At 38.2% G+C, this 23,521-nt stretch overlaps 1 protein-coding gene across 5 annotated transcripts in view; it reads left to right on the top strand.

Moving 5' to 3' along the window:
• The window catches only part of ADGRG6 (adhesion G protein-coupled receptor G6), a 110,764-nt gene that overhangs the window by 32,629 nt on the left and 54,614 nt on the right, over nucleotides 1–23,521 (top strand). For all 5 annotated transcript variants that reach the window (XM_064413501.1, XM_064413499.1, XM_064413500.1 and 2 more), the window contains exons 3-5: nucleotides 9,875–10,216; nucleotides 15,867–16,487; nucleotides 21,140–21,208. In XM_064413501.1, coding sequence (XP_064269571.1) covers nucleotides 9,875–10,216; nucleotides 15,867–16,487; nucleotides 21,140–21,208 — 1,032 coding nt within the window. The remainder of the gene's footprint in view (nucleotides 1–9,874; nucleotides 10,217–15,866; nucleotides 16,488–21,139; nucleotides 21,209–23,521) is intronic.

Raw genomic sequence — 23,521 nt, 5'->3', positions numbered from 1 at the left:
TACACTGTGAACTCCACTCATATGGGTCAGGGCTGATTTACCCAGTCAGTGTGTTTGTTTCCACTTCCATTTTCATTGGCACAAACCCAAACAACTAAGGGGAAACAGGCAGTGCAGGGCCCCCATCCTGGCTCTGAACATATTTTCTTCTATTGTAGCTGGTTCCCTCAATTTCCCAGATCAATCAAAACCTGCTGGAGTCACTGCTGTGATAAAGTCAGTTGCTGTCAGGGAGTAGGATATCTGTGCTAGAGTGATCAAGAGGGGTCAGAGTTTTATACTGGCAATGATAACCCTACAGAAATAAATACGTACTAAATTCCAGCATAAAATGGGGCCTGGGGGCAACACAGAATATCTAGAAACACACTGAATCTCTGATGGTCTCTGTATTGTGCTGGCATCCCACTCAAGAGCTTCAGCTCTTACCTTTCCAAGACAATGATAAAGTTTTAGAGATCCAGAACATAGCAGATACTGATAATGTCAGTACTTGGATGACTCCTTTGAGGACTGGACAGGATGCTAATCTTGAGAAGTCAAGATGTCAGTTCCCTGAAATGTCCTGTCCAAAGTGTTAACAGCCTGCATATGAATGGTGCACCTTAAACCTGTGTAAAGTGCCTAATGAAAAGATTAGCAATCAAGCTGTTGCTTATATATTCATTTATGAAAAAATAAATAACGTAATCTCTCTTGGCATAGGACCATGTTACACAGTTGTGTCAAGGGGAAGTTCAAATCAGCTTCTGCTGATTTCTGGTTTTAGTGAAAAACCTGGATCTAGTAGTAGCTGGTTACTGCCTATGTTCATGGTAAATGCTTCCCGAGTCAGTAATTTACTATGTCTGCTTTTCTAATCTTAACCTGATTTGAAAATTAAGCTTTGCTCTTCCTGATTTTTTGTTACATTATTACTGCTACTGACCTCAAGTGTATCCTGAAAGATAATTTTGATTATCGTGTTAGAAACAGGATGTAATACCACCTGTTGCTCCCAGATTTCTGTGTAGTGTTGGAACATCAAAACTAATGAGAACTGCTCAATTGGCTCCTATGAAAGATACACAAGATAGAGCCTTGTGCTCAGCCTCACGTGGCTTTGTCTGCTCTCCCACAGTGCCATGGCCACATTCAGTCCAGTAAATGGGATATGCCCAGGGCTGCTCTCTGCCTTACAGGCAATCCCATGCTGTGTTTCAAGTGCACACAGTTCCAAAAACTGGGGTAGCTGCATCCAGGTTGCATGCTGGGAATGGCCTCTGACCTGTGCTGGCTGCTCAGCCATATCCATACCCAGGAAGGGTTTGGAGAAGACCTGTCTGGGCTGGCCTTGAGCTGCAGCCATAAGGGCAGGAGACTGGGATTGTGTCCACGACCAAGGTGGAGCTATTAATACTGTTCCTGGACAGTTGGTTAAAATTAGTTTTAAAAATAAGACATGAGGTTTACAATTTCTTACAGTTATGTCTCATCAATTATTTTATATCTGGAGGGATTCAGAGATCCTATTAGATACTTGGGAAGATGTCTGTGCACTTTCTGAGTTTTATGTTCCCTCCTTTGATAGTTTTCAGGTCAGAGTTCCGCAGGCTGGCGTTGTTATGTAAGAGAAAATATTGTCTTTTATCAGTTTTCGATTTGCCACATGTAATTTCATTAATTAAGTGCTTTGTTCTTGTCTTACAAAAGAGAGAAAATAATCAGTTCTAATTCCATGTGATGACAAATATAATTTGTTAATAAACTGATAAGCGATATGGGCTAGAGCAACAGGAAGCAGAAATAATAAGTGAATTCATAGACAACAATTACACTTTCATATAAGTCTCTATATTAGCCTGTAAGGAGATTTTTTTTTTTTCCCTTACACTTACTATTCCTAGGTGTGCCAATCAGTTCATCCATTCAAAGCATATGTTGCAGGACATAATGCATCAGCAAACGATGATGCAAGGCAAGCTGATAGGACTGGCCAGGGCATAGTACACTCTTTGTCTCCTGGCTTCAGTGGCCAAAACCAAATTGTTGAATTATTTTGTGAGAGCACAATCTTGTCTTTCATTGAATTATAAAAGACTCTGCCAGGGTTATGTGCTATTTCCAGTCAGGAATATGGAGGCTTTAAATTCTTGCTGGGTACAAGGAGTACTGTGAAGATGAGGCAATGGGAATGATGCAGAATGAGAGTCTGGACTGAGTTTTTAATAGTGCTTAAAATAGTGATTCCTCAGAAATCAACCAAAAGAGTCACATTTGCAAATGAGGAATAACACAGATACAAAAGATCCTTGCTAACTACAGCTTTATTGTACTTGTGCTCTGCGAAATACATCTGATTATGTGTTGCAGAAGAATAATGTAAAGTTTCACTCATATAAATTTATATAAATATATAAAAATATATATATTTACAAAATTATATAAATAAAATTTCGTAAAATGTTATTTTATAAAATATGATGGTTCTATTACTGATGAGTCTATGCAGGTGATTTCATAGAAAAAACTTGTAATATTTATCCTGTTGGCAATTCTCTGTATTCTACAGATATTAATAATACTAAAAAATATTTAGGAATGTTTTAGAAAATTATTTAAATTTTATTGAGTTCCATTTTTTGATGACCCACACTACACTGCCTGGGATTTTTATGAGCTGCAGTTTGACTGTTCAGTGTTTGGAGAAATTAAAAAAACTCAAGGGTGAATTGAAATATATTTCTCCACACCCAACCTGTCCAGAATCAAAGCCTGCTACTGATGCCTTTGCAGTGCTGAAAGTTAGTGTAACACCCTACTAACAAAGGGTGGTGGGATGGGTTGGAGCCCTATGCAAGGGAATAATGCTTATATTTTTATGTGGGGAGTCCAGGGAATAAAAGGACATTTTTAAGGCATTCATGGCTGACTTAGAATTAAACCTTACTTCTCCTGGCTTTAGGCATAAAGTAATTTGGTAAGGAAATTCAAAGTCTGGAAGGAACTATTTCATTGCAGTTTGGTGTAAAAAATCAACCTCGTTCTCCCACTAAATTCAATCCTCATTACTTAATTACATGGAAACCACATTTCCATAAGCATCCTCTGTGTTTGAGAGTGAATCTGTCTCCCTGAGTGGGTGTTTGCCAATGTTGGTCCAGTGGTTACTCCTTTGATTGAAAGGAAAAGAAAATGGTCAGAGCTAGAGAGGATGGCACAGCCTTCCTCGCTGCCCGGGTCTGTGCTGTGCCTGCCATGTGGTTTTCAGACAGCAGCACTTGTGGAGTCATGCTCTCCCATTCAGCCTTGTGGGGGCTGCAAGGCTGAAGACAGGACTGCAAAGCTTCAAATACAGAACTCAAAGACGCCATTGTGCAGAAAATGACTTTAAACAGTTGTTGAATTTTAAGTCCGTGCTTAAATTCAAAGCATATCTGTGAGGTTATAGGATTTGCTCAACACTTTTGGAAATTTAGAGCTGTTGTAGAAATGTTTTAGAAGCTTTAGAAATGTTGTAGAAATTCTAAATTAGATATTGTTTCATATGATGATTACAAATCCGGGGGTATCTGCATTTATACACAATCACAGTAATATTTCCAAGCAGTAGACCTCAGCCTGGTAACATTGTGAAGGGACAAACTTTTGTACACATCAGAATGAGTCTTACTTCCTTTCTGTTTATTGCAGAGAGAATCCTTTCTTTTATTTTTAAATCTGAATGTTTAAATAGAATTAGGATTGTCTGTTTATTTTGACACTTACAGTAGCTGCAAACATTAAATTAGGTGTGGTGCATAGTAATTTTTATCAGCATAGTGTAGCAGAATAAAGATCTTTTTGAGAGATCATACAGCTTCTACAATTTGGAAGGTAAATAAAGAAGCAAAAATAAACCTGCCCCATCTCCTCACTTGAACTTTCCCAGACTGAGCTCAATCAAAGTGTGGGTTGCCCAGAGAGCAGAATACATGGTTTGGTCTGCAGAGGCTCCAGCAGAGTGCTAAGCTTCCTGTTTTGCATAAACATTTTGAAAAGGTTTTATCTCATTACTAGCTTAAATGTGAGTAAGCAGAGCAGAGTATTACTTTGTGTTCAGAGAGAAAGATGGGACATTTCTTAATTAATATGCTCCCATTTTGCATATGGACATTTTTCTAGATCTACAGATTGCCTTTATGTTCAAAATTATTTTTGAGGTGAAGATAAGCTACTGTCCAAGCCTAGACCATAGGATAGCTGTTTTTGGTTTGGTGTTTGTGTCTTGCTGGAATAACACGAGTTTGTTTGTTCTGTAGCCATTCCAGCCCACCCACATCTTGGTGGTTTGGCCCTTCCTTCTGCTTGTCTGCAGGTGTGCCCATTGCTGACCTCATTCACCCATCTATTTGCAGTCATAAATACATCTAACCTAATGTTTGGCCATATTTGTGTTGTGATATCCTTGAAATAGAAAAAACCCTGAACAATTAATTGCTTCTTACAAAGCAAAACTTTTTTCCACCCAATGTTCATCGAACTAGGTGGTTTTTTTTTATGCTGTGACACGAAATTATTGTAAATTTTCTCTTTTATTTGGGCATCACCGCACACTTGCAAGTGCCTCTGCTGTGTCACCTGCCTGTGCTTTCTCAGTTCAAATGACCATCTTTATTAGTACTGCATTTTAAAATATATGTAAAGTGCTTAAAAGTTCTCAGATGTCAACATGAAAGCAAATTATAATTAATTCAGTACTGCTTTTTTATGTCTAAAGTGCTAGGCACTCTAGCTAAGATTTTTTGTGGTTTAGAACTGGCCTAATTCTGTCAGGCAGGGGAGATTTTGTTGTTCACTTAAATATGACTAGAGTTAACATAAAATATTTGGGTTTTCTTTCTGAAAATTCAATTCCAGAGCTACATAGATTTATTTCAGGATATTTTCATATAAAAATAATTATCATCCATTGAGAGAAGTAGATTTAATTTTTATGCCAGAATGAAATCCAGAAGCATTCTGTTTTATGAAGGAATATTTTAATGTATTTTTAAAAAATACTAGTAGTGTTAATACAACCCACCCAGTTGTCATTGGTATCCTGTGCTACTGCCTAAGCATGTGGAGTCATTCACACTAGTGTCAGGTGGGAAACTGTGTGCTTCAGCTGTGAAAAGAAAGTTCCCGTGCAAAGCATAACTTAGAGTGAAACAAAAACCTGGATAATGCATAAACTGCAAGTACGGGCTTTTTTCCCCACAGTGACCTTGTTTTCATTTGATGTAACCTTCACAAAATTTGAGTCTTTGGGGCTGAAATAGACAGTGTTCCAAACTGGATTGCTTTTGCCCTCTTGTAAAAATTCTTGGCTGAACAAAATTTGTCGTCCAGCACTTCACCATGGTTGGATAAGTGCAGAAATGAAAGCAGGTGAAGAGGTAGAGGTCAAAAGTCATGCCTATGAAAGAAATGTTGAGTATACTAGGACAAAATACAGGTTTTAGGTGTAAACAATGACAATGGATAGAAGTAGAGAAGTGTGAAAAATTAGAGGAAAATATGAATATTAGCACAGATTTTGGAGGCAACTGCTGGAATGTGTTAGTCATTCAAGAAAAAAATTTAAAAAGAGAAGTACGTACATATGGGATAAGATTATATCAACACTGTTTCCTTCCCAAATCTACAGTTAGGCATTGTAGCTCTGTGTCTGGCTGTGGCTTTACCTTCCCATAAATGACTCATGAAAGTCACTTTTGAAACTGTGTATATCAGCATTTACAGTTGTTTTGATGAGTTCATATGGTGGAATTCAGTGCTGGGACTCTAAAGAGGCAAAATCAGTGGACAGAACAAGCTGGACAATTAATTTTGTTTCATAGGATATGAGGTTTGCATGTACACATGACTGTTTGTGTGGTGCAATCATTAATGAGTCAGATATGTTTTCCTTAGCCCTGTAGTTTTAGGGCACTCTTCAGATGATTGAACATGGTGTAGGAAAGACTAGGATAGGGTATTTTCTGCCTCACACAAGTTAAAAGATATATATGTAAAATAGCCAGGAAACTCCTAGAAAAGAGGGAATGGTTTCATAGTTAGGAAAACTGGCAACTGTCAAAGTGGGATTCTATTCCTGCTTTTACTGATAAGTTCTTATTACAAGTGGTCAAATTGCTGTGACCAAAATTTTTCATTGGGCACTAAATACTCATTTTTGGATTTTCTACAGTGGGCCAGATTGTCATAGTGCTCTCCCAGCTACAGTTTAAAGTCATTGGTAGTGTGGTTTGCACATATAAAACCCTGTACAAATATGAAGTAGTTAAGGAAAATCAGTAGTTTAATTTCATTTGTGAGGAAGCAAAAATCTGTGGAAAGTTTTTACATTTTTGCCCATTATCTCCATGCCATGATAGGAAAAAGCCATTTCCCCTATTCACTTCTGAAGTCAATTAATGCTTCTGAATCACTTAGATAACTTTGGTGAAAGCTCTAACTAGCTCTAGAGGAATTTGTAAATTTCCCTTTTGAGTTTAGTGTTGAAGTATCACACTAAGTTCTTCAATATTCTTTACTATGGGAGCTATGAGTATGATGCAGAAAAAAAATTGGTTATGAAAACCATACTCCAGTGTATTCTCCCAATGGAAACAAATGAATTGCCCAGTGAAGCTTTCAATTTAGAAAATGTTGAAAATAAGTCCTTGATTTCACTATTTGAAAGGGGTGTTCATTTTGATTTGGGAAAGAATGGAGGGGGAGAAAGAGAAAGGCCTTTATTGTATAAAATATATTTAGATGGTGAATTTCCTTTGGTCTGTGGTGGTGAAAATTACTTGACAGGCAGATTGTGGATATGTGGGGCTCCTAACCAGGAATATCATAGCTAAATTTGTTCCCATTAAAATCAATAAAATATCTTGGATTGCTTCTAGAAATGTTTGTGGTGTGTATTGCAACAAGTATTCATTCTCCACAGTTCAGAACTGCTCTGGGCCAATGGGATTGCAAAATATCTGTCAGCTTTGGCTGACAGCCTAACGTTGCCACAGCAATTTTTCTCTTTAATGAGTAAAATAGGTGATGTTTATAGAAAAATAACTGTCTCATGAGAAGCTGTGCAAAACGTTCCATTTAAAACCATTCTGTTTATATATAGTTTTGTTGTTTGTTTTCTTTTCTTTTTACTTACTACTGTGGACATTTACATGAAAACAGGATATTTCTCCTTCAAATTGCAGTCATGGGCAGAATAGCTACTATACCAAAATGGAGCCAACCCACTTAAAACAAAAACCCAACCATTTTACTTACCAAATCTGTTTCTTCTGTGCATGCAAAGTTTCGAGCACTTATTTTCCTACCTAAATTTAGGGGCTGGGTTTTTTTGCATTAGTTCTGTAAAATCAACAAAACAACATGGATGTAATAAAGTGAGAATGCATTTCTGCAAATATTAAATTATTAAAAAATCATAAATAACATTTATGTTTTAATATTTACAGTGACATGAGGGGTAAGAATATTTTTTGTTATATGTACTGGATTTTCTTCTTAGGCAGCCCAGAAACAATCATAAATACTCAAGAGAGAGAGATAAATAGAAAAGCTGAGTCCTGTTTTTGGTTGCTGATGATCAATAGAATTAATAAGCACAAAGAACATCAGAGTTCTCTCTGATGGACAAATTTAACTTTTCCAGTCTCAGGTTGAGTGTAATATTATACCAGTTAGGGAAGTGTAATATTCTACCAATTAGGGACATACACTTTTACTGACAAGTAGCATATTTTCTCTGGTTTGGCAATGTCTTATAATGCCCTTAAGATTACTCTAGATGTCCTGGGATGAACCAGTGTACATTAACACAAGTGTACATTAACACAAGTGTACATTAACCAGTGTACATTAACACCCATGTTCCTGTATGTATTTACATCACTTAACACCTGGCTTCAAGTCCTTCTTCTCAACTGCCCAGAGAGCTCTGTGTCATTTGTTTCTCTGGCAGCAATGAGGAGAGTGAGTGAGGTGTGCTGCCAAAGCCCCAGCCCCTGTAAGTCCTCATCCTGGCAATCAGGATCCTGGATCACAGAGGCTTCCAGCTGGAGACAGCTCCAGCCAGAGCTGTCTTACAGGGGCTCTGCCCTCAAGGGGCTCACTCGCCCTGGGCTGGGAGACTGCCTGCAGTGGCTTGTGGCACAGAGCATGCTTTTCCTGCTCCTCCTCCTCTCAGTCTAAGGGGCTTCTCTGAAAGCTTATACCTGTCTGCCAAATCCACTGGATGAAGTTGTCATCTGTTTGTACAACTGCAGGATTTATAGTCACTAATAAGTAAATATTCCCTCTCGGGTTAATAAATGAAACACCAGGATTGCAGTGCCGGTAAGCATAGTCCTCTGACTGTAAAGATTTACAGGGAAATTAAAAATGGGCAGGCTTTTGTTTGTACTACACAGATCAAGTTTTTGAATTGCAGGAGCACCACTGGCTCCCAAAGCTACCTGCAAATCTTTCAGACAATATTTTTTTCTCTCTTGAACAAAGAACTGTCCCACTGAGCTTTCCTAGTGTAACCAGCCTGCATTTGGCCCAAACAGTCTCTTTACTTCATTGGGGCCATATGAATTCATGCTTTGCAAATAAAAATGATAAAAACTATGTAAAATATACCTCTAAATTCTAACTGCAGATGTAAACTGCATTTTTGGCATGCAACTTCACAGAGTCAGGGTGTCCATTTGTTCAAGCACCATTTAAATGTGACTAAAAAATATAAGGACCCTGTCTGGAAAGAAACATCAAGGGCTCTTTGGAGGAATTAGTTGCATTTATTCCTATTTTATAACTGTTCTGTATGTAGTTTACACTCAGCAACTTTTTAGGTTGTTTTTAGTTTGGGGTAACTAATAATGCTTGGTTTTTCATCCTTGTAGCATTTGACACAGGATTTGTGGCTTGGTGAAATGTTTGCAAAGTAATTCAGCATAAATGGGCCAGTTAGTTTCTTTGGTTATCTCTCGGTGATATTCAGTTCCCACCTATTTTGTTCAATGCTGCTTTGGCAAACTGTTACAGATTTCAGCAGCAGGCAGTTCACGGTAATTGTATCATATAATACACTAAGTAAATATATGACAAATGAGCAAATGTTAACCAAACAAGAAATGCAACCCTGGGCACTAACTGGGCTTGAAATTCTCATGGGTAAACACAGCAGGTGAGCAAAGGAGTATGACAAATAGGGTAAGAATTTCTTAAAGCCTGACTGCCACAAATATGTCAATGGAGCTGAGTCAGCATGGGAAGGACACAGTAATTTACTGTTGATTCAAAAGCCAGTAGCTCACTGCTCCCCTTCTGGGTGATGTGGAATGCATCAGCTGGAAATGCAGATGACTAACCTTCAGCAGCTGCTGCTTCTGCTGCTCTTCAGCCCAACTCTTGTGCTGCTCCTTTCCAGGGACACTTCTCTGGAAACAACAGCATGCCATAGAGCTGTTGGGATAACCTACAGCCAGACCAGCAACCAAAAAATGTGAATTATATCAGGCATTTTTTTAGAAGTTGCAGTTTTACAATTTGCCTTTCTGAATTGAAAAATATTGCTTTCATTCTGCCTTTATCAGGCCAATATACATAATAAATATATATGTGTGTCATGTGCACAAATTATTGTTTATCAATATAATTTGTATTTTTTTGCTATAGGATTTCTTACATAAAATATGCTTTTCTTACGCTATTCCTCCAACATTTTCCCCACCAGAAACAAGGCCTTTTTCTGCCTTTCTTCCTCCCATCTCTGTTTTTCTGTATAGACATACATTTAGTTCTTGTGTTGATGGTTACTTTACTCCTAAGTTGCATCTCTGCCTGACTTCTGGCTTTTCTCTGTTTTCATTGTCAGCTCATGGATGCTATGACTGTAGGACTGTGCTAACTGACCCCTCTGGAGTTTTCACTTCGCCATGCTTCCCCAGTGACTATCCCAACAGCCAAGCGTGCAAGTGGATCATCCGAGCACCTCATGGATTTATCATACAGCTAACATTTATTGATTTCGACATTGAAGAAGCTCCGGGCTGCATTTATGATTCACTGACATTAGACAATGGAGAAAGCCCAATGAACCTTTGTGGCATCACTGCCAAAGGATTATCCTATAATTCTATCGGAAATGAAATGATTGTGTCATTTAAAAGTGACTTCAGTATCCAAAAGAAAGGTTTTAATGCCAGCTATGTAAGAAGTAAGTAAGTCCAAAGCATTTCATCCCATTATAGATGTTATACGGAAATGTCCTATAAGGATTAGAATGGCACTTCCCAAAGAAATCAAGTCCTCCATAAGAAGAGAATTAATGGGTGAGGCTGCACTTTACAGGGTTATCTTGTATCTTTTATTAGCTAATTTATTTTTCTTTGGATCAAAATTATTTTATTCCAGGACATGACAAGAAGTGTATTAGAAAAACTTTTCACATGCAAAGATTTTAGGCCTGACAGTTCTCTCCCTGCCCATTTATGCTGGAGGATTTGGAAGCAGGATAGATGTCTTCCAGGTCAGCACACCTGCAGAGGTACATAGAAACCTAAAGGAGAGCATGAGAGGCAACTTAGTTGAGCCAGAAAGATCAGCTTGGATCTCTGGCCCGGTGTAACTTCCAGCAGTGGGGAGAAGTTTGTGTGGAAAGCAGAACTTCTCAGAGTTCATCCAGCCTCTGGAACAAACTCCCAGGGATGAGCTGACGTTGCAAAATGGCTACCTGTCATCCCAGTTCCTTGACCTTTCTTTCCCTTCCCTAAATATGTAACAATGGTTTTAAAGGTTTTTAAAAGACACTCATGCTTTTTTCCCTAGAAGATAAGCGTACATATAATGTCTGATGGAGCATTAATTATAATTAATTAGAGAGTATATTAAATAGTAAAGGACAGTGAGGTAACAAAGGGCATTTGGACAGTCACTACCAGGCCCCGTGTGTGGCTCACTGTTCATTCCACTTCAGGGTTATGGTTACCAGTTGCATGCTCTTAGTAGACTTTCTTTTTGTAGTAGTTGCAGACCTTAAACTGAACACTAGTATTGCACTTAGCCTTCACATTATTGTAGCAGAGTTATGTTCTGCAGGTTGGCTGGTTGTAAAAACGCAGAGCAGGGAAGTTTGGCAGTTCTCTTTTCAGTCACAAGCACATCTTCCTCATGGTTATTTTAAAATATTTGTTACACATTTCATATATTTTAAAATAATTAAGATAGTAAATCCCAGGAGTCATAAGAAAAAAGTAGGCATGATTATGTCATCAAAATCTCTGTGCAGTCCTGAAAAGAAAAAAGGTAACATCCCAGAGAAGCTAAAAATACTTCTCTCTACTGAGAGTCCTTTCATGCTGACAAATAATGTAGTAATAATTGTAGGAGCACCTGTTTTCTTATGAAAGTCGAAGCAAATTTTCTGAAAGGCTTCTCTGTTTGAAATGAACAAAACTCTTGCTGTATTGTAAGAAGTTGTAAAATCAAGTGGATCATAAAAAATCATATGCAATCAGATTATGCAAAATATTTAATATTTTAGTGTTTAAGTATCATTGTAAAAGATGAGTTACAAGTGGAATTAAAAGATGCAATATTGACCTCAGCTGTGTTTAATAAGGAGAGGAAAGGTGGGCAGAGAACCCTTTGTGTATGTATATCTAGAGTAATGTATTGTAATGGAAGCAAGAATATTATCTCGAAATTGAGTAGTACCTTATGCTCATGGATAGCACCATCAAAATTAAATAGTCTTGGAAGATAGCCTTTTATATGTTGAAAAAGAAGGCTATTCTCCAGTGCGAGTAAAAGTATTGAAGACCTTCACCAGTGACTTATATTTAGTATTTCACAAATGTATTATTTCAGAAGCTCTGTGCTAAGGCTTGCTATTAAGCACCTAGGTTGAGACTGGCTTCATCTGGTTTCATTACTTTAAATGTGTAACTTTCACCTGACATCTTGATTTTGACTGTGGATGCTGGGAGAGCTGTCTGAATTCTTCTAGGGTGAATTATAACTATATTCTACTTATTGCTCACAGTTGTGCAATTGTGTTACTTTCAGAACATAGTTACACACAAAGATCATAGTGAAACTTAACCTGGAAATGGATACGCAAAAGGATCTGGGAAAAGGGATCGTAATGTACTGCTTTCCTTTCAAGTTGTAAATGCATGTGAAAAATAGCACATCAATGTACACACACTGAAATGACAATGCATCCACATGGCAGGTGCCTGTACTATGCTCTGCTATGCTTGCAAAGAGTTTCCAAAGCCATCCAAAAGATTGCACACCCCTTCACTTCACATCATGTGAAAAATTGCACACCCCCTCACTTCTCATGAAGTTTCAAAGCTTGTAGTTCAAGCTGACACCATCTTTAACTACTAAAAATGTGACACCACAGCAAAAGCATTAATTTCTTTTAGAACTGGGGGAATGCTGGTTTTTTTTTTCATTTCTAAGAAATTATATATAATAATAAAATTAATTTGTTTGTTCCACTTTGAATTTCAGAAAGTAATGCAAAATTGGAAAGTAAAAGGTCACTCAAAGACACACAATTTGCTATCTAGAAATGAAGTTTAAAAAGATACAAACATCCTAATATGCAGTATGTTCACAAGACAAAATACGTACATACATTTGAGGAGCCATGTATTTGGCTCCTCAAAATACATGAGGAGCCAAAAGACAGACATAAGAGAGTGAGTTGTGGGACGAAGTTAGTTGGGGAATAGAACAGCTTTTGTGTGACTGCTCAGTTTTATTTAAGTTTCAGACTGGGTTTTGCAGAGTCCTGTTGTCCACATCAAGTTGGCCACCCACACAAATGTTTGTTTCCTGCCTCCCACCTCCTGCAACACACCAGTAGCAGATGGACAGGCCATATCCTCAGCTGCAGTAAACCAATCTAGCTTTGCCAGTTTTAGGGGAATTGTGTCAATTTACACCAGCTGAAGAGCTGTCATGGTAAATAATTTCCTAGTAACTCTTAACTGTAAGTAATAACTCCACCAATAAGTAGAAGTCAGCCACCAAAAGGGGAGGAAGGAGAGCCAACAGACCTGTGTTAATACCAAAATGCTTGAGGCAATTTAGCATACAGTTAGGCAGGACTGCAGTAGCCCGGATTAAAAGCAGAGCTCACTGAGGTAGTAACAAAACAGCCCCAAATATACTTTGTATGTGGACACTTGCAGACCTCATTAAGGTTTGATGCATTTCTTCCATCCTCAGAGACAGGGAAGATGAAAGCCAGGGAGCTAGAAACAGCAAAAGGCACCCCTTAAGCACTAAACTGTACTGAAAAGCTCATCAGCTGGCAGGAGACCAGTGTTCCCTGCAAGGGATTATAAAATACAGCCTAAGGACTCCTGGCTTGCTTATGCATGAAGGGGTTTATGAGATGTGAGACAGTGAAATGCAGGTAAGGTAGATGTTTGTACGTTGTTCGTAAGACAATGTGTCAAAAACCCCCATGCCCATTGTAATCCAGTTATCACAGAACAGTCTGAGTTGGAAGGGACCCAGAAGAATCAAATCCAGCTATGGTGTGAATGACCCATACAGGGATCAAACCCACAACCCTGGCATCATTCACACCATCCTCTAACCAGCTGAGATAATCTCAGAATCTTCCTAAGAGAAAAAATTTGGCATCATTCTGAAAGTATTTTGAAACACCTGAATTCCAAGAATATATGTATATTCTTCCTCAGAGAATAACCAGTTTCTCTGATACTAACATTTAAATTCATCAGTGTGATGACTGACTGTGCAACAGCAACTAGGAAAGAGATCTGCACTTAATATTGATGACAGGATTCAGTTTTCTCCATGTGGACAGAATACTTGTCAGTTTTGTCTTTTCAGTATATGGGGCAGCTGCCAGTGATTAAATCTCTACGATGAATACAGCAAAACTGAGTAGACTTCTTCAGTACAGGAGCAAAGTCCTTCCCATTTATTTCTCTTTCTGTACTGTTTAAATGTGACCAGGTGGTCCATAACTTTTCTGACCACCCGGTCTGGATAGTGCTCATATGAATAAGCTTTCTTCTTTTTCAAGTCTTCAATCCTTACGCTTCTTCTGGAACACTTTCCATGTTACGTAAAGGAGCTTACAGTATAATTAACCCGCTAAAAAAATGCCCCTGTTTTCAATGGAGAGTTGAACGCATTTTCTATCTATAAAATTGTTACAGCATGCTTTTTCCCTTGGGAAGAAAAATAAATCTATGAAGTAAATCCAGTAACTATAAAAGCCCAGTATTTTTCTCCCCTCCTATTATGCAGTTGCTGGGTTGGCAGATAATGTGCAATGCTTTATGTTATTTTACTACGTAATATATTGGTCAAATTATATTCTTGTGTATATCCAAATATGGTAGTTTGGAGCTCAGAGTCTTTGTAAGCAGCTGGCAAAGGGAATTTGCAGTACCACAGACAACACAGAATCCTTATACACCATGTATCTGTGTCTTTTCCTGGGTATGGCATGACAGTCACCCTTCCCTCATGTCTCTCACTCTCGTGTTTGAAAGGGTTTTATTTCAATCTGAGAAGAGAATAGGTGTAGTAATTAGTATAAGTGTTGTGACATCACTGATAAATCCCAGCAGAGACTGGGAATTAACTGCTGTGGCAGTTATTCATGTTCTGCAAGAAACAGTTTCACATCCAGTGTATAAACTGTGAAAATATGTAAGAGGTAGCAGACATTTGCAGGAGATACGGGTCTGAGGTAGAACTGAGGAGCCAGAAGTAAAACTGAAGGCTGTTGCAGTCTGTACCAGACACCTTTGCATGTCTGGTAGCCGAAAACTTTTCTGTGGAGAAATTTGCTGTAAGAATTGTCCTGTCATAAATGTGACAGTAAAACTGAGCATATTGACATTCTCGTTTGAAAAATAATGTTCTTTGAAATACAGTGAACAGAATTTTAATTCATGTACTCATGGAGAAAAAGTAGGTGTCATGTGATACTTTCACATTTAGTGGTTGTCATTTTGCCCATGCAAATGAGTATACTTAACAACAATTAAAGTAATTCTGCCTAAATGTCCTTATATAAATTGCTGTAAGGGTATTTATATAAAATATAAATATATAAATAATATAAAAAATATATAAATTGCTGTAAGACTAGAAATTTCTAGATACTTGTGCAAAGTCCAAAACTGCTGATCCAACTGTTAGTAAATAGGGAACAGCTTGGATAGAAATATTCATGAGCACACAATTGCATTCAGTATTCGACCAGAAAGCTGCTGGGGACAAAATAAGAAGATGCCTAATGCTGTGCAGAAATACCCATTAGCTGAATTCAGCAACAAAAGGCTTCAGTTTGCCAAGGAATGTAATGGGGCCTTTCTTCTATTGGGATATTTAAAAGAAGAAGGCCCAAACTTCACTGGTGTAATGCAGTCATGCAGACAAGTAATTAAAATAATATATCTTAAAAGCACATCATACTGTGTTTTTCAAATAACTGGCTTATTCCATTGCTTAATGCATCCTTACTAAATGAATGAGAAGTAATTTTTATTAAGTGAGCTGAAGCAGAGTTGGAGGTCAGTAGCTAATATGTCCTAATATTGCTCTTAACACAACTTAGGGGGTTAGCTCGGTGTCACACAGCATTTTCCGTGCCATTGAAAGGGTCGCTGCATATTTTCAACTGAGTTCACTCCCAAGTCAAATTCCCCTTGGTGTGTGCTGCTGGTATATTACAGTGACAAAACAGCCTGATGAATGTTTGATTTAATGAATGTTTAACCCCTGCTGCCAGTTGCCTCTATTCCTGTGTGGTGAATTTTTTTTTTTTTGATAGCTTACATATCTGCTCTTGGTTCTAGTTGCCGTGTCTCTGAGGAATCAGAAAGTCATCATTCCCCAGGTTCCTGACATCGATGCTGTGTCTGTGGCAGAGACCGTCTTGGTGCCAGAGCTTAGACAGTTTACACTGTGCTTTGAGGCAACCAAGGGCAACAGCGACGACAACGACGACTGGAAGGTTTTCTCCTACACTGATGCATTGTTGAGAGAGCTCTTCAGCTTTGGGAAGACCACAAAAGGCCATTTTCTGTCCATCTTAGGCACACAGTGCATCCTTAAGAAAGCATTGCCCCGAAATGCAGAGTTTTTCACAGGAACCTTTCAACAGCTCTGTGTTGTATGGGACAGCTTCTCGGGCACTATACGTGTGTATGCCAAAAGCACCTATCATGTGGTGGACTGTCCAGAGATCTCTGGCAAAGTTATCCCTGGAAATGGGAGGCTGGTGCTGGGCTCTAACAGCAATGAAGTGAGCTCTCTAAATGGGGACATTTACAACTTCCGCCTCTGGAATTTCACCATGAATGCGCAAACACTGGCCAACCTCAGCTGCGATGTGAAAGGAAACATTGTAGACTGGGAAAATGAATTCTGGAGTATTCCAACTTCAGCACTGAAAGCAGAAAACAATTTGAGTTGTGGTGAGTATGCCTTGCCAAAACTTTTTTGCTTATTGCCCCCTCCACAATTCTGTATTGTGCTGAACATACCACATATCAAGATGGAAAAAAAGTGAATTCCCATGAAAGAAAAATAGCAAGGTCTTACCTTTATTATATTTTAGCTCAACTCTTACTATAAACAGAGGCTTTGAAAGGGTATGGAGTTGATTCTTTAAAGGAAAAGGACAAGTCCTCTAAGTTTATTGAGTTGCTGTTTGAAATCATCTGCAAATCAAAGATTTCCTAAACTCTCCATATTGGCTCATAAAAAAGGGAAATAATGACAAGTACCTATTAGCCTCAAATAAAATTATGGGGTCTCTGGAGAAAAAAAATGTATGTTAGCTAATTAATTACTAAACGTTTTTATACCTGCCCTTTGGCCCTTTCATTAGGCCAGAGGAGCCCATGCTAGCCTCATGTTGTATATGCAGAGCCAGCAAAAGCAGTGACAAAAGCAGTGCATAGGATGTAGGAAACTAGAATAAAATATTAAATTAGAAGAGGTGGACAGAAAGGAAGAGTTTGAGATAAAAATCATAAGATTTTTTCTTCATGGTGATGTATTATCAGTCTTTTTTTAAACTTACTGAAGGTAGTTTTTTTTCCTGTAGATTACTGCAGAAGATAAATTTCAATACATTTACCAACCTATTCTCATTTTATAGCTCAGATACTTGATTCACATAAATGTCCTGGAGTATTTTTGTATTTTTGACAGAGCATCTGTCAGCATTCTGAGAATCCTTAGTTTAGAAGAGAAGCTGCCATCACTAAGGCATGCTAGTTTCTGTATCTAATAGTTCTTGAGGGATTAAGATGGCTAAAAAAGCTGCTTTGCTTGCTTTATTTTACTCACATCAAAGTGTGGGATACTCATTCACAGCTGGAACTACTGAGAAAGATCTCAATATGCCCCTGCTAAAGAAAATTAAGCAATACCTGTATGAAACCACAAGCAACAGGTTTCAGAAAAGGCTGATCTGACCACGAGTGACAAACAAAAACATTTTTTCTGAACAAAAGTTGTTTCTATTTCATTGGTAGAAACTGATCTGATAGAGAGTAACTTCCCAGAAAATCATACTCTTCTTACTCTGTTACACCATGATGTTTACCAGACAACCTATCTCTGTAAAAGCTGCAATCTCATTTAATTTTGACTGGAGTAGGAGTCTTGTTATTCTCTCTGCTAAAGACTGTACAATCCTAAGACACAAATACTATATCATAGCTGTGATAATATAGATAGAATTTTTTCATTCCACAACTTTATTGCCTGGGATGTGAGTTATCAGTAGTTTTCCTGGAGCAGAACATTGTTTTAGAAAAATGTATTAGTGTTCCTGCTTTAGGCCCAGTATCTATTCAAGTAATTTAAAATGTATCTACATACAAACATTGTTGTTGCCTCTAAATAAGCGTATGAGGAAACTGACTCACTAGCCAGTCTTTTTCTTTCCTTGACATGAAATCACCCTCTGTGATACAGGCTTTCCTGAGCCATAGTACTCCTAAAAGAAAATTCTGGGTGCAGTGCCATTTCAAAGATCATTACTAATCCCAGAGATGAAATTGTTAGAATTATCTTCCCTTCCTCCTCTCAAGTAAAAGCCTTCTTTGTAAAATCAGCCTTCAGCAGGAGAGTTGATGAGTCAGGCTATCAACCATGAATAAACCACTGACATTGGGAAGCTGACTCTGATTAGGCTTCATTTAACAGCAGTGAAAGGATTTATGCAGAAAAGAGTTTTTCACACAGTTCCAATAATGCTTCACCAGGAAGTGGCCTGTAACTTAAAAAAAAGCAAACAAAGCATTTAGTAGTGATCTCAGCATAGCTTTGCCTGAACAGTACTTACATTTTCAAGGGGTATTATTTTTATAGTTTCTCAAACAAAGCTTTTACAAGAAGATTTATGGGGCATAAAACACCAGCAAATTGTTTCAGATAATCTTTTCATAGTTTTACCTTTTATTAGTTTATTCCTTAGACTAATATTTTCACAGCTGTGCAGTTGTGGTGGGGTGTTTGCATAAGACTTGACAGAATTCTGTTTTTATTGCCATACCTTTGTGCAGATTGCATGTAAAGGTATGCATGCACAGCCTAGGTAATGATAGAAGTATGGCTATTGCCCACCAGTTCAGTGCAGGCAAACTGAGGAGCATTTAATCAACTTCTGGTTTGGATTCTGAAGCCTGCACTGGTTACAGCTATAGCAGGATATGATCTACTCATTTTAAGGGTAACATGGCCACATATCTGTCCATGCCTGCAATTGTTTTGTTTTTTTTTTTCATGTGCATTTCATGACTTCTTCATTCCCAAAGGCCAAAGGAATTCTTAATTTCACTCTCAGATTTAACTCAGTGTGGGATGTGTCTGCCTTAGGCAGCTGGCCAATATTTCAGGCTAAGATAATTGCCCTCAGTGCTGTTTTTGAATAGTGGAATCAAAAAGGCTATTCCACAGGTCAGTGCATCTCATGCTGGAAAAGATATCTCAGTGAAGTCAAAGTTCTTTTGCTGTAGGAGTGTCTGTTCCTCTCCACTGACTATAAGGTCTAGCATTACGAGCAGATATGGATGTCTGAGTTTTAGACATTTGAAGTGAGATGTATCACACAATGTGTCTGTAATGCAGGTTCATGGGGTCACAAGTCCTGTCAGCAAATCTGCTCCAGAATGGGCTCCTGTCTTCATGTGCCCACAGCTCCTGCCAGGAGTCTTCTCCAGTGCCAGTTTTCGATGGGTTCACAGCCTCCTTCAGGCATCCCTCTGCTCTGGCATGGGGTCCTCCACAGGCTGCAGGTGGATCTCTGCTCCACCATGGACCTCCACGGGCTGCAGAGGCACAGCTGCTTCCCCATGGTCTGCAGCCTGTGCTGCAGGGGAATCTGAGCTCAGGCATCTGGAACACCTCCTGCCCCTCCTTCCTCACTGGCCTTGGTGTCTGTGGGATTTTGCTTTCACACATTCTCACTCTAGGCTGCAATTGCTGCTGTGCAGTAACTTTTCCCCCTTTTAAAATCCATTATCCCAGAGACATTGCTGCTTACAGGCTGAGCCCTGGCCAACGCATCCATCTTGGAGCTGGCTGGCAGTAGCTCCATTGGACGCAGGGAAAGCTGCTGTGAGAGGCTTCTCAGAGAACTGCCCCTGTAATCCTCTTGCTGCCAAACACTTGCCATGCAAGTGTCTCAATGCAAGAGTCTTCTGAATTAAATGTCAGACTATATATTGACTCAATGCAATAGTTGTCTGACTTAAATGTTTTGTAAATTTGGATTTGATTTTGATTTTTTTTTTGTTTCTCCAAATAAAATCACAGTCTTGTTTAAAATACTCAGTAAAGAAAATATGAACACCAACAGTCTTTCCAAACAACTCCCAGGCCATCTTTCCATGTTACACAACAGGTGTGAAACAGAGTAGGTTTTGATATTGACTGTTTAATATTAACAAATTTGTTTTGGGAGAAAAAAACCCACCTCATGCAGGGGGTAGTACACTTACCTAGAACATCCTTCCTGGAGTTCATAAGAATTGTACCAAGAAAGTGAATTTGCCTTTATCTCTTAATCCATTAAAAAAAATCGGTGAAATGTAATATTTGTTGAGAATAATTTAATATATGTTGTTTTAATTACACCCTATATTTGTTGGCAACACATGTAGTGGTATCTGTATCATGATAAAATTTCTGTATCAAAGCTCCATGCTTCATTTGTTCTTGCATCACAGGAAATATTTTCTTAGCTGTCTTTACAAGCCGATGGGTGGTGGCTATTTAATTTTATGGTCGGATAGTGTGTTTCATGAGAGAACCTCATTGAGTCAATATGATTCTTAAGTGGTAAAGCAAAAGCCAAAAGGGCAAAACTCCTAGAGGGTTCACATTTTGCCAGAGCTCTAACATCCCATTGTGTTCAAAACAGTGTGCAAAGGCAGCCGTATCTGCAGCTGAACCTCTGGGATACGTGAAGTGTAATTAATGCAGTTGCACCATTTCTTTTTCTGTAGCCATTCTTAGGTGCCTTGGTTTTGTTTCCAGATCATCAAAGTGTAATGCTTGTTGTTACGAATAATTCTGTAGAGGTACAGACTTATAACATTATCTGTTTATAAGTCATGCATACCAGCATATTAATCACACCCTCGCCCTGGGCAGAAGAGCAAGTTTAATCATCTTTTATCTGGTTGGTGTCTGTCCCAGGCAGATTACTCACAAGTGTGTGCTGGGTAGCCTGTGCTGCAGCAGCAGAGTGTGGTCACTCCTCCAAGGCACACATTGTTATGAAAATCACATAAATCCCGTGGCTATACTGACCCCTTTGCTTAAGCCCATTTCACAGAGCACACACAAGCTGAATTCCTTTAATGTGATGTTATTCAGTGAAAGCTAAGAATACTGCGGGAGGATACGTGAGTGACTCTAACTTGCAAGTCAGCAGGGTTTTCAAGGATCCCTGAGCTGCAACAGAAACTGAAAACTTGTAAGTCTTATAGGCAAATGTCAGTTTTGCCACTGAGAGAAATTAGGAAGAGGAATGTGTCACTGCACAATATAGTGTGTTTTAGGCCCAGTAACTAACCCCTTCTAAATTATTTGATTTCTCCTTTTAAAGGCTCATATCTAATTCCCTCTTCTTCAATTGAACCAACCAGTTGTGCAAACCTAGGAAGCCTTTGCCAAGGTAAGAAATCCAGATCCTTTTCACAGTTTCATCTTCGGAAAATGTTTATTTGCCTCAGGGTTTTATTCCATTTCTTTTTTATTATCGTTTATAAAAGGGTGAGCGGCAATAAAAAATAGCAAGGAAAGGAATTCTTTAGTCTCATCAAGTATGTGGGTGTCCTGTTCGTACAATATGTGGAAAAAATGTGATCACTCCCTTGATAATACATTTTCCAAATAGTCTCAATTATATCAAAGCTGAATTAACTGACTGCTTTAATTTCTTTCTCCACCTCTTTTCCTCCTGCACATTTTCACAGTAAAATATTAACCAGTATAAGTAGTAGGTAAATCTGTAAACAAACAAAAAAAATAGAACAGATGTAAATAAAGGAACTAGCTTTTATTCAGGGTTTTTTTTTTCAATAAGATATTTTGAGGCTAGATACTTTGAGATTAGCAGGTATAAAATACTTATCATCAAACTACAAAATTCAGCAGCTTTTAGAGAAAGAAACACGTACTATGGCACTTAATGATGGATTAATAATGTACAAATCACCACATATAAAAATTCATTAAGTGTTTTTAAAGGTCAGCTCAGCTGAATGCAAGGAATAGGTGAACCCTACAGATGTCCATGTCACAGGAGAATCAATGGGCATGCAATGGTTAATTTGTACTGTTCTCCTCAGATGCTGAAGTTCTATAAAAAGTGCTTGACCTGAGCAACATTAACCCATTTCCATGATGCTTTCATGAACCCCAGCCTTACAATGTGTTGGCATGCTGTGTTAAACTTTAATTACAGCAGCAATTGCATCAAAAATGTCTAGCTTTATAACCTCTTTCCAGCTGAATGGTGGAAGAAAGAGACGGGAGAAAATAAAATATAAGAGGAAAACAAGAAGTCTCAGAACTCTTTCAAAACCAATATTTTTAAGTTAAAAATATTAAATCAGATTTAGCTTAAAAATAAATGGGAAAATGCACTCTACTTGGAAAGCCAGTAAGAGATCTATGTCAGTTTTCAGTGTACGTTTCCCAGATTTTCCTGAGTTAAATTTGGTTCAGGTTCTTGGAGCATATTGTACTGGTCTCCACGGGGAAAGTGGAATGCAATTAATGTCCATAATCAGATTTTAAACAGTAATTTTCAGGCATCATAGTCACAAAGCAGAGTACGATCTAAATACTGCAACTCAAATAATTTGGGTAAATGAGGCATCCACAATTATTCTATATTAGTCTTGTTATATGTAAAGGGTATCACTGTATAAATATCTTTGTCCATTCTTTTGGAAGATCTCAGAGTGTTTGCCTCCATTAAAATGGCATGGTATGGAAGGGAGAAAATATCTCTCATGACATCAGGGAATATGGCTACAGAAATGGACACATTCTCAGCTGAACGAGCCTGCTTTTCTAAAAACCTCATCCTTTGTCCCAGCTTAATTAACTTGTCTGGTAGATATTGCCTCTGATAATAGATGCTGCCTTTCAAACTTGCCTTCGTAACTTCTTAGACCATCAATAAAGACATCAATAAAGACAATGAGTATTTTCATGAAGGTAATACTCTTTTGTTCTCTAAAAGTATTTGGTAAAGTGTCCCTTGTGTTCAGTTTGTCACTTTGGAATAAAATTCCAGATCAGATTTATCCCACTCAGCACCATCATAATTATTGTCATAATAATGAAAATCATGAAAATATGTCTGTCTGTTTCTGTCAATACCACAGACTTTGTCTAAACTGAGAGGCCAGTTTGCATTCCTTTGTTTGTTGGGTGTTGTGCAATAACACCAGTAAAATGGTTTGTGGATGCCAGGTTATGTCAGCTATGTCTGATGAAAGAACTGATTTCTCCATTATAGTTAGTAAATATTTTTGTTTATTAGATGCCTCCTTTAGCAGCATTGGCTGTTAGACACAATCTGTAAGAAGCCTTGTAAATTATTCCTCAGACAATATAGCTCTAAAGCTTCATGGAAGAGCTTTTTTATATTTCAAGGTGTCACTTCATATGCTCACTTTCCCAGTTAGAATCTGTTTTTTCTCATGTCCAGCTTTTCCTTCTCTTTCCCTAATTTTCTTGAAAACTTGAACATGAACCTGCTCCCTAATCTGTGACAAGTTTGTGACTTTTGGACTCAAAAGGCTAGATAAATCAACCCAGCAAAACATTAAAAAATATGATTTCTTGTCCAAAATACAACTGCTTAAACTTCCTAGGTTGATTCTTCCAAAATCATCCAAAGCCATGTAACTCAGGGAGATTTTACCATACCAACCTTCAGATTTTAAATAAGGGTTTTCAGGAAAAAAATCTA

This window comes from Passer domesticus, chromosome 3 (genome assembly GCF_036417665.1).
Source record: "Passer domesticus isolate bPasDom1 chromosome 3, bPasDom1.hap1, whole genome shotgun sequence".
NCBI classification, from domain to species: domain Eukaryota; kingdom Metazoa; phylum Chordata; class Aves; order Passeriformes; family Passeridae; genus Passer; species Passer domesticus.
The sequence above is the reverse complement of the archived record's forward strand: the minus strand, read 5'-3'. Positions and strand labels throughout refer to the sequence as shown.